The sequence below is a fragment of the Chiloscyllium plagiosum genome, chromosome 4 (genome assembly GCF_004010195.1).
Source record: "Chiloscyllium plagiosum isolate BGI_BamShark_2017 chromosome 4, ASM401019v2, whole genome shotgun sequence".
Lineage (NCBI taxonomy): Eukaryota > Metazoa > Chordata > Chondrichthyes > Orectolobiformes > Hemiscylliidae > Chiloscyllium > Chiloscyllium plagiosum.
In genome coordinates this window covers 30,054,789-30,071,313 of record NC_057713.1, presented here as the reverse complement: position 1 = coordinate 30,071,313, position 16,525 = coordinate 30,054,789, and the positions used below count along the sequence as shown (strand labels likewise).

Sequence of the window (16,525 nt, the reverse complement as noted above, 5' to 3'; positions counted from 1 at the left end):
GGAAGCTTTAAACACATGGTTTTCCTGTTTTAATTTCCTTTCTCTTGCATAACAAACTTATGTTTTAATATTGAAACAAAATCAACAGTTGTGTTCTTAGTTTTCATCTTGTTAAAACCAATAGAATGATATATCAAGCCAAAGTTCAGTCTGAGGTCTGACGTGTCTTGTAATAAAGTCAGGTGGGTTGACAACATTTATGTAATTTTTGAAAGAAAATTTCTGAAAGAAAAACATTTTGTAGTGGATTTTTGGCTTGCACTTCTCAGAACATTTTGCACGAATTACAGTTGTAAAGGCAAAACAATACTCATGTGTATAAGAAAAGAATGCTGATTTATTAGCAGGTGAACTGATGGTGGACCAGTTAACTGATTATTTTCATTACCAAGCTGCTGCAAAACTCAACATTCTGTCCAGCATTCAATCTGATTCTGCAATTGAACATTTGATTAATAATCCTGAATGTTCATGTAATGTTTTGTGCAATCAATTTAAGATTGTCAATTGGGCTCGCAGTGTGATGGAAGCTAGATATCTTCATATACAGTGCCCGTATGCAGTTTGGTGTATGTTGCCCCTTTTTAGAGTGGGTAAGGTGACCCGGAGACAGGAGCTAAAGGGGCAGTCTAAGACCGACTGTGGAGCTGAGAGGATATACAATAAAGTGTTTCCTGTTCAAATTTACCTTCTGTCTACCTCATATTTATGGTTCTAGTGAACCATTAACAAACATTAGATTAAATTCCCTACAGTGTGAAAACAGGCCCTTCGGCTCAACAAGTCCACACCAACCCTCCGAAGAGTAACCCACCCAGATTCATTTCCTTCTGACTAATGCATCTAACACTATGGGCAATTTAACATGGCCATTTCACCTGACCTGCACATTTTTGGACCGTGGGAGGAAACTGGAATACCTGGAAGAAATCTATGCAGACACTGGGAGAATGTGCAAACTCTACACAGTCATCTGAGTCTGGAATCAAACCTGGGTCTCTGATGCTGCGAGGCAGCAGTGCTAACCACTGAGCCACCATGTGGCCCCATTATACAGTAATTTTCAAGAAGATAGAAACTGGTCACACTTAATGCAAGCACAGCAGAAAAGGTCTTTCCAATATTGCTGTGTATTCCTCCAAATGCCTGAGATTGCTTTAATCTAAGTGACAACTTCTGACCAAGTTGATGTGGTGTGATGTTGTGGCCTCCATTCTTGCTCCTTTGGGAAGACTAAGTCACATCTCTGTACCTGTCCAGCAAACCTCCAGGTCCCTCCCTGCACAGAAGGGTGCCAATTGTACACCTGTCTGCCACGTCTGGGGCAAATATGAGAAATAGTGCAAAGTAGGTCCAGATTACTGTACTTGTCTAGGTGCACAATGGACTTTTTAAAAATGCAGCACAGTGATGATGGTGAATTTCAGGACATCCACTAATGGCAAGTTTTCTGGGACTGGAATCAAATGTGAGGGAAGCTGTAGGAATAGATTACATAATTAACATGATGAGTTTGACAAGATAAGAAGGGAAAACTAGTTTGGCCACTGTGTGGAAATCCTTCCAAAAAACATGATTGAACTCTGATTTCGCCAACAAAAAATATCAAGGCTACCAAGAGTAGGCCACTTGGCTCTTCAAGCCTGGTCTCCTATCAATAAGATTGTGGCTGATATGATTTTAATTTTGACTCTACATTCCTGCGAGCCTCTGATCATCTTTCATCTCTTTGGAAATCAAGATTCTATCTATTCTGCCTTTAAAATTGGTTAAACGTTCTACATCCACTGCCTTTGAGGAGAGGAATTCCAAAGGCTCCCAAAGCACTGAGAGGGGGAAAAAATCCTCATCTATTTTAAGGGGATGACCTCTTATTTTTAAACTATGACTCTTTTCTAAACTTCCCCCATAAGAAAATAAACTCCCTTCCAGATCCGCCTGATCAAGTCCACTAATGACCTTTTTTTAAAATTGTCACCTCTGACTCAAACCCCAGGGAATATAGTCCTGGCTTGTCTGGCCTTTACTCTTAATGCAGTCTGCTTGTTCCAGTATGTTGAGTGAATCTTTTCTGAACTGCTTCCAACACAGTAACATCCTTTGTAAATTCAGTACTCCAGATGGAATCTCACCAGTGCTCTGTATAACTAAAGCATAAACTCCCCACTCTTCTATTCAATTCCCCTTCCAATAAACCAAAATACTCCATAAGCGTTCCTGATTACTTTCTGTATCTGCACACCAATCTTCTGCAGGAAGACACCCAGATCTCTCTCTGCATCTCCGAGCACTGCGACCTGTAACTACTCTGGGGAATACAGATTTCTCCTAATAAGAAGATATCGTCACCATCCCAGAGATTAATCTGGTGAACCTCATGAATATGGCTACCCAATTCTATTTGCACACCTGCACTTGCCAGCCCCCCTCCATTTTAACAACAGAATAAATTATTTATGTTCATTCGAAGTGATTAACTTCACACTCATGGATGTGGGCTGGCTAAACCATCTTTTAATACCCATCTCTAGTTGCCCTTCAGAAGGTGGTGAGCAGTTGCCTTCTTTACATCTACCCTTTGTCTGCTCTGATATAAAGCAATAGTCCCATTCCCATACAATCCTGCGTTATAAGCAAATCACATAATAGCAGTACAGTTTAAACCAATGGGGCTGGAATTGGGTAATAGCCAATACAGATAAGGAAAGTTTGAGTTCTACAAATGGGCTAAATTCTTCAATTGCGTTTATAGCCAATTTGCTTTGAAGAAATGTGCATTATTGCAGAACCGACTGTATTCACGTTTGTATTCTATGCAGTCTCCCATGTTCTAGCTTATTCGCTTAAGTTATCTTAGTCACCCTTGTACCCTCTTCACAAGTTGTGTTGTCACCTAGTTTAGATTCAAGAATAACTTTTTAATATTGTAACTTCTAACCTCCCTTTTCCCCCACCACCCCCCACCCCCAACCCCCACAAGCAGCATCAAGAGCATTGATGAATCAGTATTTGCTAGTTTGCATCCTGTTCTATTGCCTTTCTTAATCAGTTTCTTTCTCTCCTTTTGGATTCCAAATTGTTCCCAATCCTCAGGTTAAGAACATTTTTTTTTTCAAGCTTCCTTACAAGTTACTTCCTCTGATCTATTGCATTTATGAAATTATTCCATTAACCACAATTGATTCACCTTTCCATTTGGATGCTTATGTCTTTGAATTTTATATCTCTTGTAGACCATGTACTATTTATGTACTAGCCATTGACGCTACTATTAAGTCTTTTTGGTTTATTTTCCCAATCTATCATAGCATAACTAACTTGTCCCTCACCTTCATAATATTATAATTTACAATACTTGAAGATGAATACAGTGAAGAGTGTGAGATGTTACAATGCTGAGTACAATATTTGCATTCAAGTTTTATTCAGTATTACCTTATTCTTCATAGGAAAAAGTCAATACCACCAATAAACGACAAGAGAAGGAAGAAAGTAGTCTTAGCAGGTAATATTTCGGCTAGAATGATTTTTGATGTATTTTACTCCATGGATTTTTTTGCTTTCATTTTTCATGTTCTAATATTTTGGTATTTATCATCTCATAACCGTTTTTACCTCTGAGTCTAAGTAATGAATTTTGTAGATTGTTTGTATATGGAGGATATCTTATTTCTTTGTAACATGTGATTGACCCTGAGCGAATTTGACAACAATCTCTGTATAACTCTAAACTGGTGACAGTATTGGACAGGAAATTAGAAAGGAAATGTGGCCAATACTGGGGACAGGGTGTGAAATGTTATCCTTTATTAGACTCCAAATTATAATATGAACACTTTCACAAGCACGGAGCTGTCTTGACAAAATATATAATGCAACTGCCAGAGCTGCTGTTACTTTGATCTTGGATACCTGACACTCAACCAACTCTGACTTGATTGTCATTGAAATGTATCCTGATTATTTCCTTCCCATTTTCAAAGCATTTGCTTTAACTTTAAGGAAATGTAAGGATTTTGTTCATTTCCCATTCCTTGCCACTGAATTCCACAAATGCCTGACGAAGTTTTGCCTTCTAGACCTAAACCTTAAATGATAAGTGTTAGCTCTCAGATTTTCATTGAGTGTTGGAGTTATGGGGCGGATTCAGGTGTTTTTTATTGCAATTTACAGCATACAGTAAAAAGGCACACAAACCAGATGACCTTTATTGTGATTTACTAGTCAGTTACAGCACACAAAGGCACACAGAAGCTTCAGAATGCCCTTACTTATACAGTTTACACTTAAAGTGTACACGACCCCACCCTGAACATCTCGCCCTAATTAGTTAATCAATAGTTATAGACTCCAATTAGATATAGAAAAGCACCCCGATCACTGTTGGTCAGCGGAGCAGAGTTGTTCATCTGTAATTGGTTCTCCAGTAAAGCATCTTATACAATTTAAGTTTGCTGCAGCAAAACAACAAAGAGGCTTGTGGTCCAATCCTGGTCCTTCCAGACTCTTATCTCCTTTCATGGGGCTTTCCACTATGAACGCTATAGTAAATAATGTAAGTATAGTAATGTCAGTAACATTTGGCAGCTGAATCATGTTAACTACCAACTAATTGGAAACTTGCTTATTATTTCAGAACCCTTTTAAACTTCTCATTACGGGAAATAATATTGATTTTTTGATCATTTTCAACAAAGTTATGTGGTTACACCTAAAGCTAGAATTCTTTCTATAACAAGTTGTTGTGTCTTAAAATGTTCAGTCCAGATTCCAATGTCCGCTAAGTACTGTATTTATTCCTCTCTGTGATGGTAAAGGAGATTGCTTTTTACTGTCTGAAACTGGTTTGAATCTTTTTTCTTTAGTACTTTTCTATATCTAATTGGAGTCTATAACTATTGATTAAACAACTAATTAGGGTGAGATGTTCTTATTCATAGTCAAATGTTATGATCTATGTTTTACAGAGCTACTATTGTTCTACTATATCAATCAAATGATAAATATTATTATCTATGTCTTTATGAACATTCAGCAGCCTTAATGTTACTGTCAGCCTTGTTCTGTTGCATTAGCCATGAGCAGCCACCAGCCATTTTTTTTTTTTGTTCCATTATGGGCATCCCTAACAGTAAACTGTTATGTGAATTGTTCTTCCATCACTTTACCGTTTTCCTTACTTTTTCTGAACGCTGAGTAGCATTAAAGTTTGTTTCCTTTAACCACTTAAAATGTTTAGCATGATAGAATCTGTCTACTCTTTCTATAAATTTGCAACAAAAGGAAGGTGTTTGGGTTAATCTAAATCCTAAATGGGACTTCCTTTTCTTAACTGCTAGACTCAGTGTTTCGTACTTCCCTGGTTTCACTTTCTCTTTGGAGTTCAAGTTAAACATTTGAACTTTCTATCTCCCAGCTGCTTCATTTGCAAACTAAACTCTAGCCAACTCTAACTACGTTTCATATGGCTTATACTAAAATGTAGGATTCGATTTTATTGTCACATGTACTCAAGTGTAGGTGAAAAGTGTGCAAAATTGCTGAAGTAACTCCAGAGGCTGAAATCCTGTCACCAAGTTACCCTTTATTTACGTGTGAATAGTCTTTGACACTGATCCGGCTCCCTCAGAGCCAGCTCTGAGTGAACAAGATGTCTGACATTGCTATTCTTACCGGTCAGCCAGGGCTCTCTAATAGTTCAGATAAACAGCCCCAACCTTTGCATTCTGAGGTCATCTGGCTGATCATGTTACAATCACCATATTCATACCCTTCTCAGTCCAGGGGCATAGGCCAGTCATTTTTTTTTTAGCTCCTCCTGGGGCAAATGTCTTGATATCGCCAACTCTGCCTCTGATACAGGCAGTATTTAATGCACAGTAGTTTGCCTGTTGCACCTGGCGCATCTCAGAAGAAATTCATTCTCCTCTTAAGGCAGCAAGGTTGTCGAGGTAGTAACGTCCACCAAGTCCGCCTGATGCCAAGGTATCTTCAATGCTTGACAGAATTGGAGAGTCCACCGGTTCCAGCATAGTCTGACAAGTTGTCAACGTACCAGATGCACTTTACTCCCTCACCATTTGTTTGAAGCTTTCATGTGGTTTAAATGTGCTTGTTTAGGACTGTTGCATCTACCCGAACCTTATACATCACTGGACTTGACCTTGCATCAGCCATGCCTCTTACCCATGCAGGCTGTGGTTTCTACGTCAAGCTTCATCCCCAAAGTAAACTTTGTCTTTCACTTAGCAGAGTCTTGTGCCCGGCATTGGTGTTCCCGATGCTGTTTCACCCACTGGGAAAAAAAATAATGTTTTCTTTACACATACTAGAGCTAGTTTTCGATGGCAGGATCGAAAGAGTCAAGCTTCCCAAAAAATGGTATGATGCCAGAAATGCTAACCCCAATTCAAAGAAAACTTTCTGTACAAGTTCATTTCTTGAAAAACGTGGTTTTCTTTTTTCACCACTGAAATAACTTCACAGGAGCCAGTATCCTGTCATCAAGTTACACTTTATTTGCATGTCGAGAGTCCTTAACACTAACACTGATCCAGCTCCCTCAGTGAACAGGATGTTTGACATGCCTGTTCTTTTCTGACAGTTAGGATTCCCGATTGGGGTTGTTAATCGGAGCCAATCAAGAAACTCCTATTCTGACATCCGCCTGGCTGAGCTTGTTACAATCACTACAGTTACAATTCTCCAGTGCCATCTTAATTACAAAAACAAGAATTGAAAAGAACATATGAAGTAAATGAAACCGAGCCAAAATATGACCAGATCTGAAAGGAAAGAAAAACATCCAGATCTTAAAGAAAGAAGAATGTCCAAATCTTAAACTCCCATCTCAATAAAGGTGTATGGAACACTCGGCCTTCGGTGCAGGCATCCAGGACTTGCCATCGCATATAAGTTTTGACTGCTGCTGCCTCGATCCCTGCAAGTTATTTGGTTATTAATAGCTAATGGACTGTCTAATTATGAAGTTGAAACTCTTCTAGCCAATATTCCTATTTCTGAATCAAGACTGTTAAAAATAAGTAGCCCTTAGTTGGATGGCTTAGAGATCAGAAGATTTGGAACTGCAGGGCAGCAGGGGTTTGGAAATTATTTCTTTCCTAAACTGTCTTAATTATAAAATGGAAATTTATCCCCTTATTTCAGTCTTGAACTGACATTGAGAACCCTGTTCATAGAACCTAAAACATTATAGCACAGTACAGGCCCTTTGGCCCTTAATGTTGCGCCGCCCTGTGAAACCAATTTGAAGTCCACCTAACCGACATTATTCCATTCTTGTCCATATCCCTATCCAATAACTATTTAAACAACCGTAAAGTTGACGAGTCTACAACTGTTGCAGGCTGTGTTCCATTCTCCTACTACTCTGAGTAAAGAAACTGCCTCTGACATCTGTCCTATATCTAGAGAGGGAAAGAGAGAGAGAGAGAGAGAGAGGGTTCTTAGCTGAGCAAAAAGAGAATTTGAACTTGAGAAGTTGTGACTTAGTCAGCAAAGTCAAGTTAACAGCTTGGAGATTAAAAGAGAAGATAGTGATGTCAAAACTCTGCCACATTTTGATGAGAAAGATGCTGAAGCCTTCACTATTTCATTTGAAAAATTGGTTAGGCAGATGGAGTGGTCCAAGGATTTATGGGTAATGCTAGTTCAGACTAAACTGGTAGGCAAATCTAGTGAGGTATTTGCTGTGCTGTCAGATGAGGGTGTCAAGAGATTATGAAGAGGTTAAACAGTCTATTTTAAGTGCTTATGAATTGGTACCAGAAGCATATAGGCAGCAGTTCAGAAACACAAAGGACCCAGGTCAGACTCATGCTGAATTTGACAGAATTAAACATAGTCATTTTGATGGGTGCATGCTTTAAAAATAGGACGTTTGAGGCTCTGAGAGATTATTCTGCTGGAGGAGTTTAAAACCTCACTTCCAGAGATAAGAATTTGTGGAGGAACCGAAAGTTCAGGAAGTGAGAAGGGCAGCAGAATTAGTAGATGAGTACAAGTTGGTGCATAACACAAGCTCCCAGCCAGAATCTCATTTTGAGGGATAGAAGTTGGGAGAAGGGGAGATCCTACATTACAAAACCAGTGTAGTCATAAGAATTTACCACACGATTAAAAAAAGAAGCCCAAGAAGGTGGACAGGGGGTGAAAGGCCTCTGGTATTTTCACTTTAATGGAGTGGGACACAAAAAAATAGTGGTGTTGGTTTCATAAGGGCACTGGGAAAAGGTGCTTTCGCTGCCAGAAAGCAGGACATGCTTTTGTCAAAGAAAGGCACTGTTGGAAAAGATGTGGTAAAAGAAGCTAACCCAGTGGCATTAGTGAAGGTAGTAAAGGAGACCCCAAGAAAAGCCGAGGAGCTGCAGGTGAGTGCGCAGCCTGGACAGGGGCTGGGTATGGAGTTAGTAGCTGACCTCTATGAAGAATTTGCCTCTGTGGGTAAAGTTTACTCAAAGAACAGGCGGGGAAGTTAGAACTTTGAGAGATACAGGATCTAACCAGTTGCTGATAGTAAGGGATGAGTGAATATGCACTCTTTCTAATCTGTTACCTGAGTGTGGTAACTTGTGGGATACATGGACAGAAATTTAGCATTCCCCTGTCAGGTTGGTGTGCCAACTCGAGACTGGGGAAATTACAATGGGAGTGATTGACAGTGTGTCAGTTCCAGGAATTCAGTTTGTTCTTGGGAATGATTTGGCAGGATCCAAGGTGGGAGTGACACCTCTTGTTGTGGAGAAGCCCAAGGAAGATCAAGAAACTGGAGTTAAAACGGAAATATCCTGGTATTTTCCCAGACTGTGTGGCAACCAGATCCCACTATCATAAGTCACAGCACAAAGTGAAAAGTAAAGAAAGATGAAGGAGTTTAGGTTCAGTTAGCACGCACCCTGTTTGACGTAATGGTGCAGGAAAAACCTGAACAGGCAGAGGGTCAGACAGAAGTTTTAGTTGTGTGCGTGTGTGCGTGCGTATAACATCTGCAAAGGAGGTGGAGGATATTCCGGAGGGTTATCCCACGGCGGGCTAGTGCACAGGGGGGATGGGCCGAGATGCACCAGGTTGTGTTGCTGGTAGAATACATACTGGTTGTGTTACGGGTAGCACATGAGCCTATCTGTAGGAGGTCACTTAGGGGTTCGAATGACTCAGGCTAAATACAGAAACATGGCGGTAATAAAACCACCACCTTTTGCCAATTCCTGCATGTGAAGAACCTTTCACGCAGGTTATAATTGATTATGAGGATCCCCCCCCCACCCTGGAGAACTGAAAAGGGAACTAGTACTTGTTAACCATAATGGATGTATCTACCAGATTTCCAGAGGCAATTCTATTACGGAGTATCAAGGCAAAAAGGGTAATAGAAGAATTATTAGCTTGCTTCACACGATGTGGACTACCCAGAGAGATTCAGTTGGACCAAGGGTCAAATTTTACTGCTCGACTGTTTAATGAGCTTATAGCGCTTTGGTATACAACACTTTAACTTCAGTGCGTATCATCCTGAATCCCAAGGAGCTTTAGAAGGGTAGCAGCAGACCTTGAAGATCATGGGAGAACATGCTGTCAGAATTACCCGAATGATTGGGATAAAGGTATTCCATTCATATTGTCTTGCAATTCGAGATGCTCCCTTCAAGTTAATATTCAGACATGAAGTGAGAGATCCTTTGAAATTAATTAAAGAAACATTGACAGGACCAAAGTCTGAGATCTCACACTTACATTATGTATTGGAGGCAAGGAAGAGATTAAATAGAGTAGGTGAGTTAGCTAAACAGCACCTCAAGATGGCACAGTATAGAATGAAACAAGTAGCAGATAAAAGCTCTGAGACTGATATGTTAGTACTGTAACCAGTGATGGTAGATCCCTTTAAGCCAGGTTTAGTGGTCCCTATCAAATTTTTTTTAAAAAATTGAGTCAGGTGAACTATCTAGTAAAGATGCCAGATAGAAAAAAAGTTATTGGGTATGTCATGTAAGCATGTTGAAACCGTATTACACTTTGAGAGAAAGAACTGGAGAAACCGGTGTTAGTTACTGCCCCGCAGAGTGAGAAATCCAATCCACGTGATGTGGATTTTGATGTGCTTCAACATAGATTAAAAAATGAATGTCTTTGAGGAGTGGGATAGGCTAGTAAGCTATCTGTCTCAGGGGTGTAGAGTGCAGTTGAAAGATTAGTTACTGTAGTATAAGAACATACATAAGGATCAGATGGGGAGAACTAATGTCATTGTACACAAAGTAGATGTAGCAAATACTGCTCTGATAAAAACAATACCCCTATCGGCTTAATCCTTTCAAAACAAGACAGGTCAGATGGAGGTGGAGGCCATGCTCAACGAGGACATCATTGAATCAAGCCAGAGCGAGTGGAGTTCACCCATCATCTTAGTTCTGAAACCAGACGGCGCTCAACGATTCTGAGTGGATTACTGGAAGGTCAATGCCATTAGTAATCCAATTCCTAGAAAGTTGGACAAGCCAGTTATATCACCAAGTTGGACTTGATGCGTCCTTAATGTTGTTACTGGCAGGTACCTTTGTCAGAGACAACAAAATAAATTTCTGCATTTATAACCCCAAATGGTCTATATCCATTTAAAGTGATGCCCTTTTGGAATGAAGAACATCTCCGCCACATTCCAAAGACTCATGAACAGAGTTGTAGCTGGGTCAACAAACTACATTGTCCAAATAGATCTTTGCACAGTGATCTTTAGTAAATCCTGGAAAGATCACATGGTACAGTTGGCAGAGCTCTTCAAACGACTGAAGCCAAATTAGTGATTAAACTTAAATAAAACTGAATTCGCGAAAGCAGCAGTGACGTTCTTTGGGCATAACGTTGGTCATGAAGGTTGACCCCATGGAATGCAAAGACGAAGGCCATGGAGGAATTTTCACAACCAACCTCAAAGAAAGAGATGCTTTGATTCTTAGGCCTCAGCGGATTCTATCAGAACTTTGTTCCAAACTTCAACAGTGTAGTGGAATCGTTAACAGATTTGCTTAAGGAGGACACAAGGTGGACAGAATAACGTCAGGAGACATTTGACCATTTGAAATCAATATTAACCACCAAACCAGTTTTAGCTACACTAGATTTTTTATATATAGATAGAATATTAGATTTAGATATTATTAGACAGATAGATATAAAAAATGGTATATGGGAAGACGAAGGTGAACTTAGATTTAAAGTTATCAGTATGTTATGGTAATGTGTTCTTTTCATTAAGATGGTTCATGGTGTTATGAAGATGTGGGTGTACTGTACCATTTTAAGAAGGTTAAAAGCTAGCAGAACTACCTGACAGCACCAAGTGTTCTGAACAAGATATAATGTAACCTTTTGGTCCAACAGCTAGGGTAGCTGGTTGCCTGGAGACAGCAAAACAAATTCGAATTAGGCCAATCCGTTTAAATGATACCCCAAAAAATACCAAACTACAATCAAGTTTGAATTGTGTATATTGACAATCTTAAAAGCCCCTCAATGACACAATCCAATGCTTTGTGGGTATAAGATGGGGGAAAATTGAACAGTTGGGGGAGAACTGCCAAAAGACCAACAAATGTAGGCTGCTAGTCAGAACTCTGAGAGGTACCTGTCTCGAAAGAGTTTGCACAGAAAAACATCACCAACCTGGAGAGCAACTCTACAGAGGAAGATAAAGAGAAGATTCAATCGCTGGCTGGTTTTGAAATTTGAATTTTTCAGTAAACTTTAATTGGGGGTTTAATCGGACTAGTATTCTAGGAGAAGGTAAAAGATAGGTTGAGAAAGGAGTTGTAATAGTTATTAGTTAATTATTCTATTATACTTTAAAGCTGTTAATTTTAAATAGTTCTTGGCCCCTTGAATTTTACTGCCCAGGATAAATCTTTTCTGTGTTGCTGGTTTAAATTAAGTAGGAGGATTGACCCTATGACGTAACAGAGGACCCCATGGTTCTGAAACACGATCCCTCAAATCATAAAAGCTAACACATTGTATGCCTTATCAACGTGGGTGGCGACTTTGAGGGATCTATGTACGGGGACACAGATCTCTGCTCACCTGCACTACCAAGAATCTTACCATTAGCCCAGTACACTGCATTCCTGTTGCTCCTTCCAAAGTGAATCACACCACACTTATCTGCATTAAACTCCATTTGCCACCCCCCAGCCCAGCTCTGCAGCTTATCTATGTCCCTCTGTAACCTACCACATCCTTCAGCATTGTCTACAACTGTACTGACCTTTGTGTCATCTGCAAATTTACTAATCCATCCTTCTATGCCCTCATCCAGGTTGTTTATAAAAATGGCAAACAGCAATGTTTACTTATCAGCGCTTGCAGGTTATTTGCTTATTGACCTGGTAAATATAATTCTTGAACATTTAAATGGTGCTCATTGAAGGGTAACCTAGATTTACTAATCAAGGTAGAAGTTTGTGTTAATATAGACTACCTATTAACAAAGGCTGGTTTTTATTTTGTTAATCATCGTTTCTCTTAAACTGGAACGCTTTTTTGAAGATCCCAAGTAGTCTGTCCTCTGGTCAAATGCTGTCAGTTTTAAATGTTACCATCTAACTGGCATGCCTGCCGGTTTTGTGAAAAACTTTGCTCAGTTTAATTAAAAGATTTTTGATCTATGCTTTTTTTTCTTGTACTTTAGACTAAATAGAGGGCTGAAATCAGCAGATAGTGATTCTAGAGAGGCAACTGAAAAACTGATGAGCAAAGAACTTCCAGAGCAGGAAGACGAGCATTCTGATGAGTAAGATGAGAAGTGTTTAAACTATGTTTTATTTTTGTTAGTAATAAGGATTACTGTTTGGCAGAGAATATTGATAAATAATGTTTGTCTGTAGCGTTTTGATTTAGTCAAATAATTTCTTGAGCCTTTTTCTGCCTTCTGAGCTGTCTCCCTTCCCAGTTTCTTTCTTCCTTCTGTGGCAAAGAATGAAAACTAGACTTATACCTAAAAGCAGGTGAGTACAGCTGCTGTCAAACTCTCCATCAGACGTATTATTTTTCCCTTTGAGGGATTCCTAGTCTTCACTTCTCTGTGGGAGTGAAATTGAGAGCAGGGAAATGCACAGAATGGAGCAATCACTCCAAGGTCATCTCTTTTCTGCAGTTTTTAGAATACAACTCCATATTCATACTACCAATCAATTTTTATTCAATTATAATCTAAACAACAAATGCTACAAGTTCATTTCTCTTTAAAGTGCAGAAAAGATGATACACATGTTAGATATCTTTCTTTGTAGTTCTGATCTTTTTTCTAATTTCAAATTTGCTGTAGGTTTTGTCTCTTCATTGCTTCTTCAATGCATAAAGCATAGCAATCATTATTTTATGAGCAAAGGATATATTTGTGAATCATTTTGTCCTTTTGTCATCTGTTATATATTCCGTACAATTTTATAGATTTGCGTTTGCCCCTCATTCTTATAAAACCCATTGAATATAATACTAAACGATCCAGTCTCTCTTCCTACAATGGTTCTGCAATCCCAGGATTCAGCTTGGTAAACCTTTACTGCACTCCCTCCATAATCAAAACCTCAATCTTCAATGAAGGAGACCAAAACTGAACCCAGCTTCCAAGTGTGATCTGAGGCCCTGTACAATTGTAGCAAGAAATATCTGCTGTTATGCTCATTATGAAGGCCAACATAACATTTGCCTTCATTACTTTGCTGAAGACCTGTATGCAGGTGCAGCAATCGTGTACAAGGACAGCCTGGTTTCCCAATATATTACCATTCAGATCATTCCTATTTTCGCACATCGAGAATGGGAAGCCTTCAAAAATGAGATAACCAGAGTCCAGAGACAGTATGCTCCTGTTAGTGAAAGACCAAGGCTGGTAGCTGTAGGCAATGCAGGATGACTGGAGAACTTGAGTTTTTGATCAAGAAAAAGAAAAACATATGTCAGGTATAGACAGCCAAGATAGAGTGAATTCTTAGAGTATAAAGGCAGTAGGAATATGATTAAAAGGGAAATCAGGAGGGCAAAAAAACATGAAAGCTTTGGTAAATAAGGTTAAGGAGAATCCAAACGGACTTTGTAAATACATGAAGGACAAAAGGGTAACTAGGGAGCGAATAAGGCCCCTTTAAAGATCAGCAGGAGCCACCTATGTGTGGAACTGCAGGAGATGGGGGAAGATACTAAACTAGTATTTTGCAGCAGTGTTTATTGTGGAGAAAGATATGGAAGATCTATAACATGTGAAATAGTTATGAAGGCTAACATAACATTTTGCCTTCATTGCTTTGCCAGGGTTGGAGGGTTGAGTCTGAGGGAGAGGCTATTTTCCCTGGAGCGTCCAAGTCACTGAGGATTGACTTTTATAGAGGTTTATACAATCATGAGGGACATGGATAATGTAAATAGAGAAGGTCTTTTCCCCGGGGTGGGGGAGGCAAAATCCAGAGGACGTCGGTTTAAGGTGAGAAGGGAAAGATTTAAAAGGGACCTGAGGAGAACACAGGGTGGTGTGTGTATGGAATGAGCTGCCAGAGGAAGTGGTGGAGGCTGGTACAATTGCAACATTTAAAAGGCATCTGGATGGATATATGAATAGGAAGGCTTCAGAGGAATATGGCCAAATGCTGGTAAATAGGACTAGATTTATCTAGGGTATCTGGTCAGCATGGCCATGTTGGACCAAAGGATCTCAGACCAAGTGGATAACTCGCAATATACTTTGTCAACCTTGCATTTGCACACTCACTCAATTTAGCCAAATTACGCTGAAGCATCTCTGCATTCTTTTCACAGTTTACCCTCCGACCAGCTTTGTTATTTGCAAACTTCGAGATGTTGCATTTAGTTATTTCATCTAAAACATTCAGGTATATTGTGAATGGCTGGGGTCCAAGCACTTAGCTCTGCAGTTCTCCACTAGTTATTGCCTGCTACTTTGGGTGGATAGGCACAGATGGAGAGCTGCTTATTCCTAGTGTTTGTTTCCTGTCAACTAACCATGATCTTTATCCATGTTGGTATGCTACCCCCAATCCTGTACACCTTAATATCTACGCTCCTTTACTGTTATGAGACAAAATTATGAAGCTTGTTCCCTTTGTAACATCAAAGAGAGTGTTTCTGCATCACATGGACTGCAGTGGTTTGAGAAAATGGCTCATTATGACCACTTCCTTCTCCAGGGCAGCTGGGAGTGAGCAACAAAAATTGGCCTAGCTGGTGTTGCTCATATGCCATGAAGAATTGTTATTAAAACCTCTACACGTTTTCACTTAAAAGACAGAACTCAGGTCTTTTGATTGAGCAGTGGGCTTCTCGAGCTTTGGACAAAACAGCACTTCCATCTGGGTTTCTTTTATAAAGTGCTGCCTACCATCTCCATTGCTGCACATAAGCACAATAGATGTGGTCTCACGGATCATTGAAAGTGGGACAAGTCTTGCACAGAACCCAAAATTTGTTCTATTTTCAACCCTGCTTATCACTTCTCTGCCTTATTCCATTGAATGGACATATTCTGCCTAGTTAGTTTACCAAAATATTGAGAAGTGTCATGACATTCCTTTCTCTAATGAGCAAGTACTCTGTAGTTGGAAATTGCTTTGCAAAGACATTGTGCTAGATATGTCCCTAATATAATCCATATAAAAATATGGTTTACTTTTAAAATAACAAAAGGCTTAAATTGAATGTGATATCTAGACTACAGATCACCAGTGAAGCTTCTGGAAATCAAGAAAGCAAGAAGTTAGAAAAAGGTGATAAACAGAAGGATGAGGATCCTTCTACAAGGTGAGTGAATTTGAAACTCAGCTTTTCAGCACTTTTCAAAAGGAGATGGTTGCATTTTCATGATCTAAAACAAATATGGTTCCTGCTTTTTTTTGGTTGTGATGTGGCCACACACTCTGCTCTTCCTCTCTCCATTATGCAGCAGTTCGGACATTTTTTGTTGGTGTGCACACTGACCCAATTTAGATGAATTTGATGCATGCCTCAGTGAAACTAAGTGCCCCTGAAAATAGGCCCAACTGAATTTTTTCCTCCCTGTTTATACAGACTTTCTTCTATCTCTGCCTCCAAGTAATTAGTTGTATCTTTATGTGCACCACTTCCATTGGTGTGGTCATCTTTATCATATTATTCATGATGAAACTTAGCCACAGCACAATACTGATTCACTGATTTCAGAATTCTATCTTTGTTGCTTTTGGCAAAATAGATTATAATTATGTTTAGAGTCAAACAATCGTTAGTGTTAAAGGAAGCCATTTGGCTTGTAAATGTGTAGCCCTGTATAAGAACTGTGCGCTTAGTGTCGTTTCCCACCTATCCCCCTGTAGTCATGATTTGGAGGTGCCGGTGTTGGACTAGGGTGGATAAAGTTAAAAATCACACAAAACCAGGTTATAGTCCAACTGTTTCCAAATAAACCTGTTAGCTGATAACCTGGTGTTATGATTTTTAACCTATTTCCCCTATATCCCTCCGT

The 16,525-nt window shown here is 39.5% G+C and overlaps 1 protein-coding gene across 2 annotated transcripts in view; it reads left to right on the top strand.

The window, feature by feature from the left end:
• Positions 1–16,525, top strand: part of LOC122548918 (DNA topoisomerase 1-like) — a 115,974-nt gene that overhangs the window by 17,914 nt on the left and 81,535 nt on the right. For both annotated transcript variants that reach the window (XM_043687893.1, XM_043687894.1), the window contains exons 7-9: positions 3,450–3,505; positions 12,704–12,805; positions 15,736–15,825. In XM_043687893.1, coding sequence (XP_043543828.1) covers positions 3,450–3,505; positions 12,704–12,805; positions 15,736–15,825 — 248 coding nt within the window. The remainder of the gene's footprint in view (positions 1–3,449; positions 3,506–12,703; positions 12,806–15,735; positions 15,826–16,525) is intronic.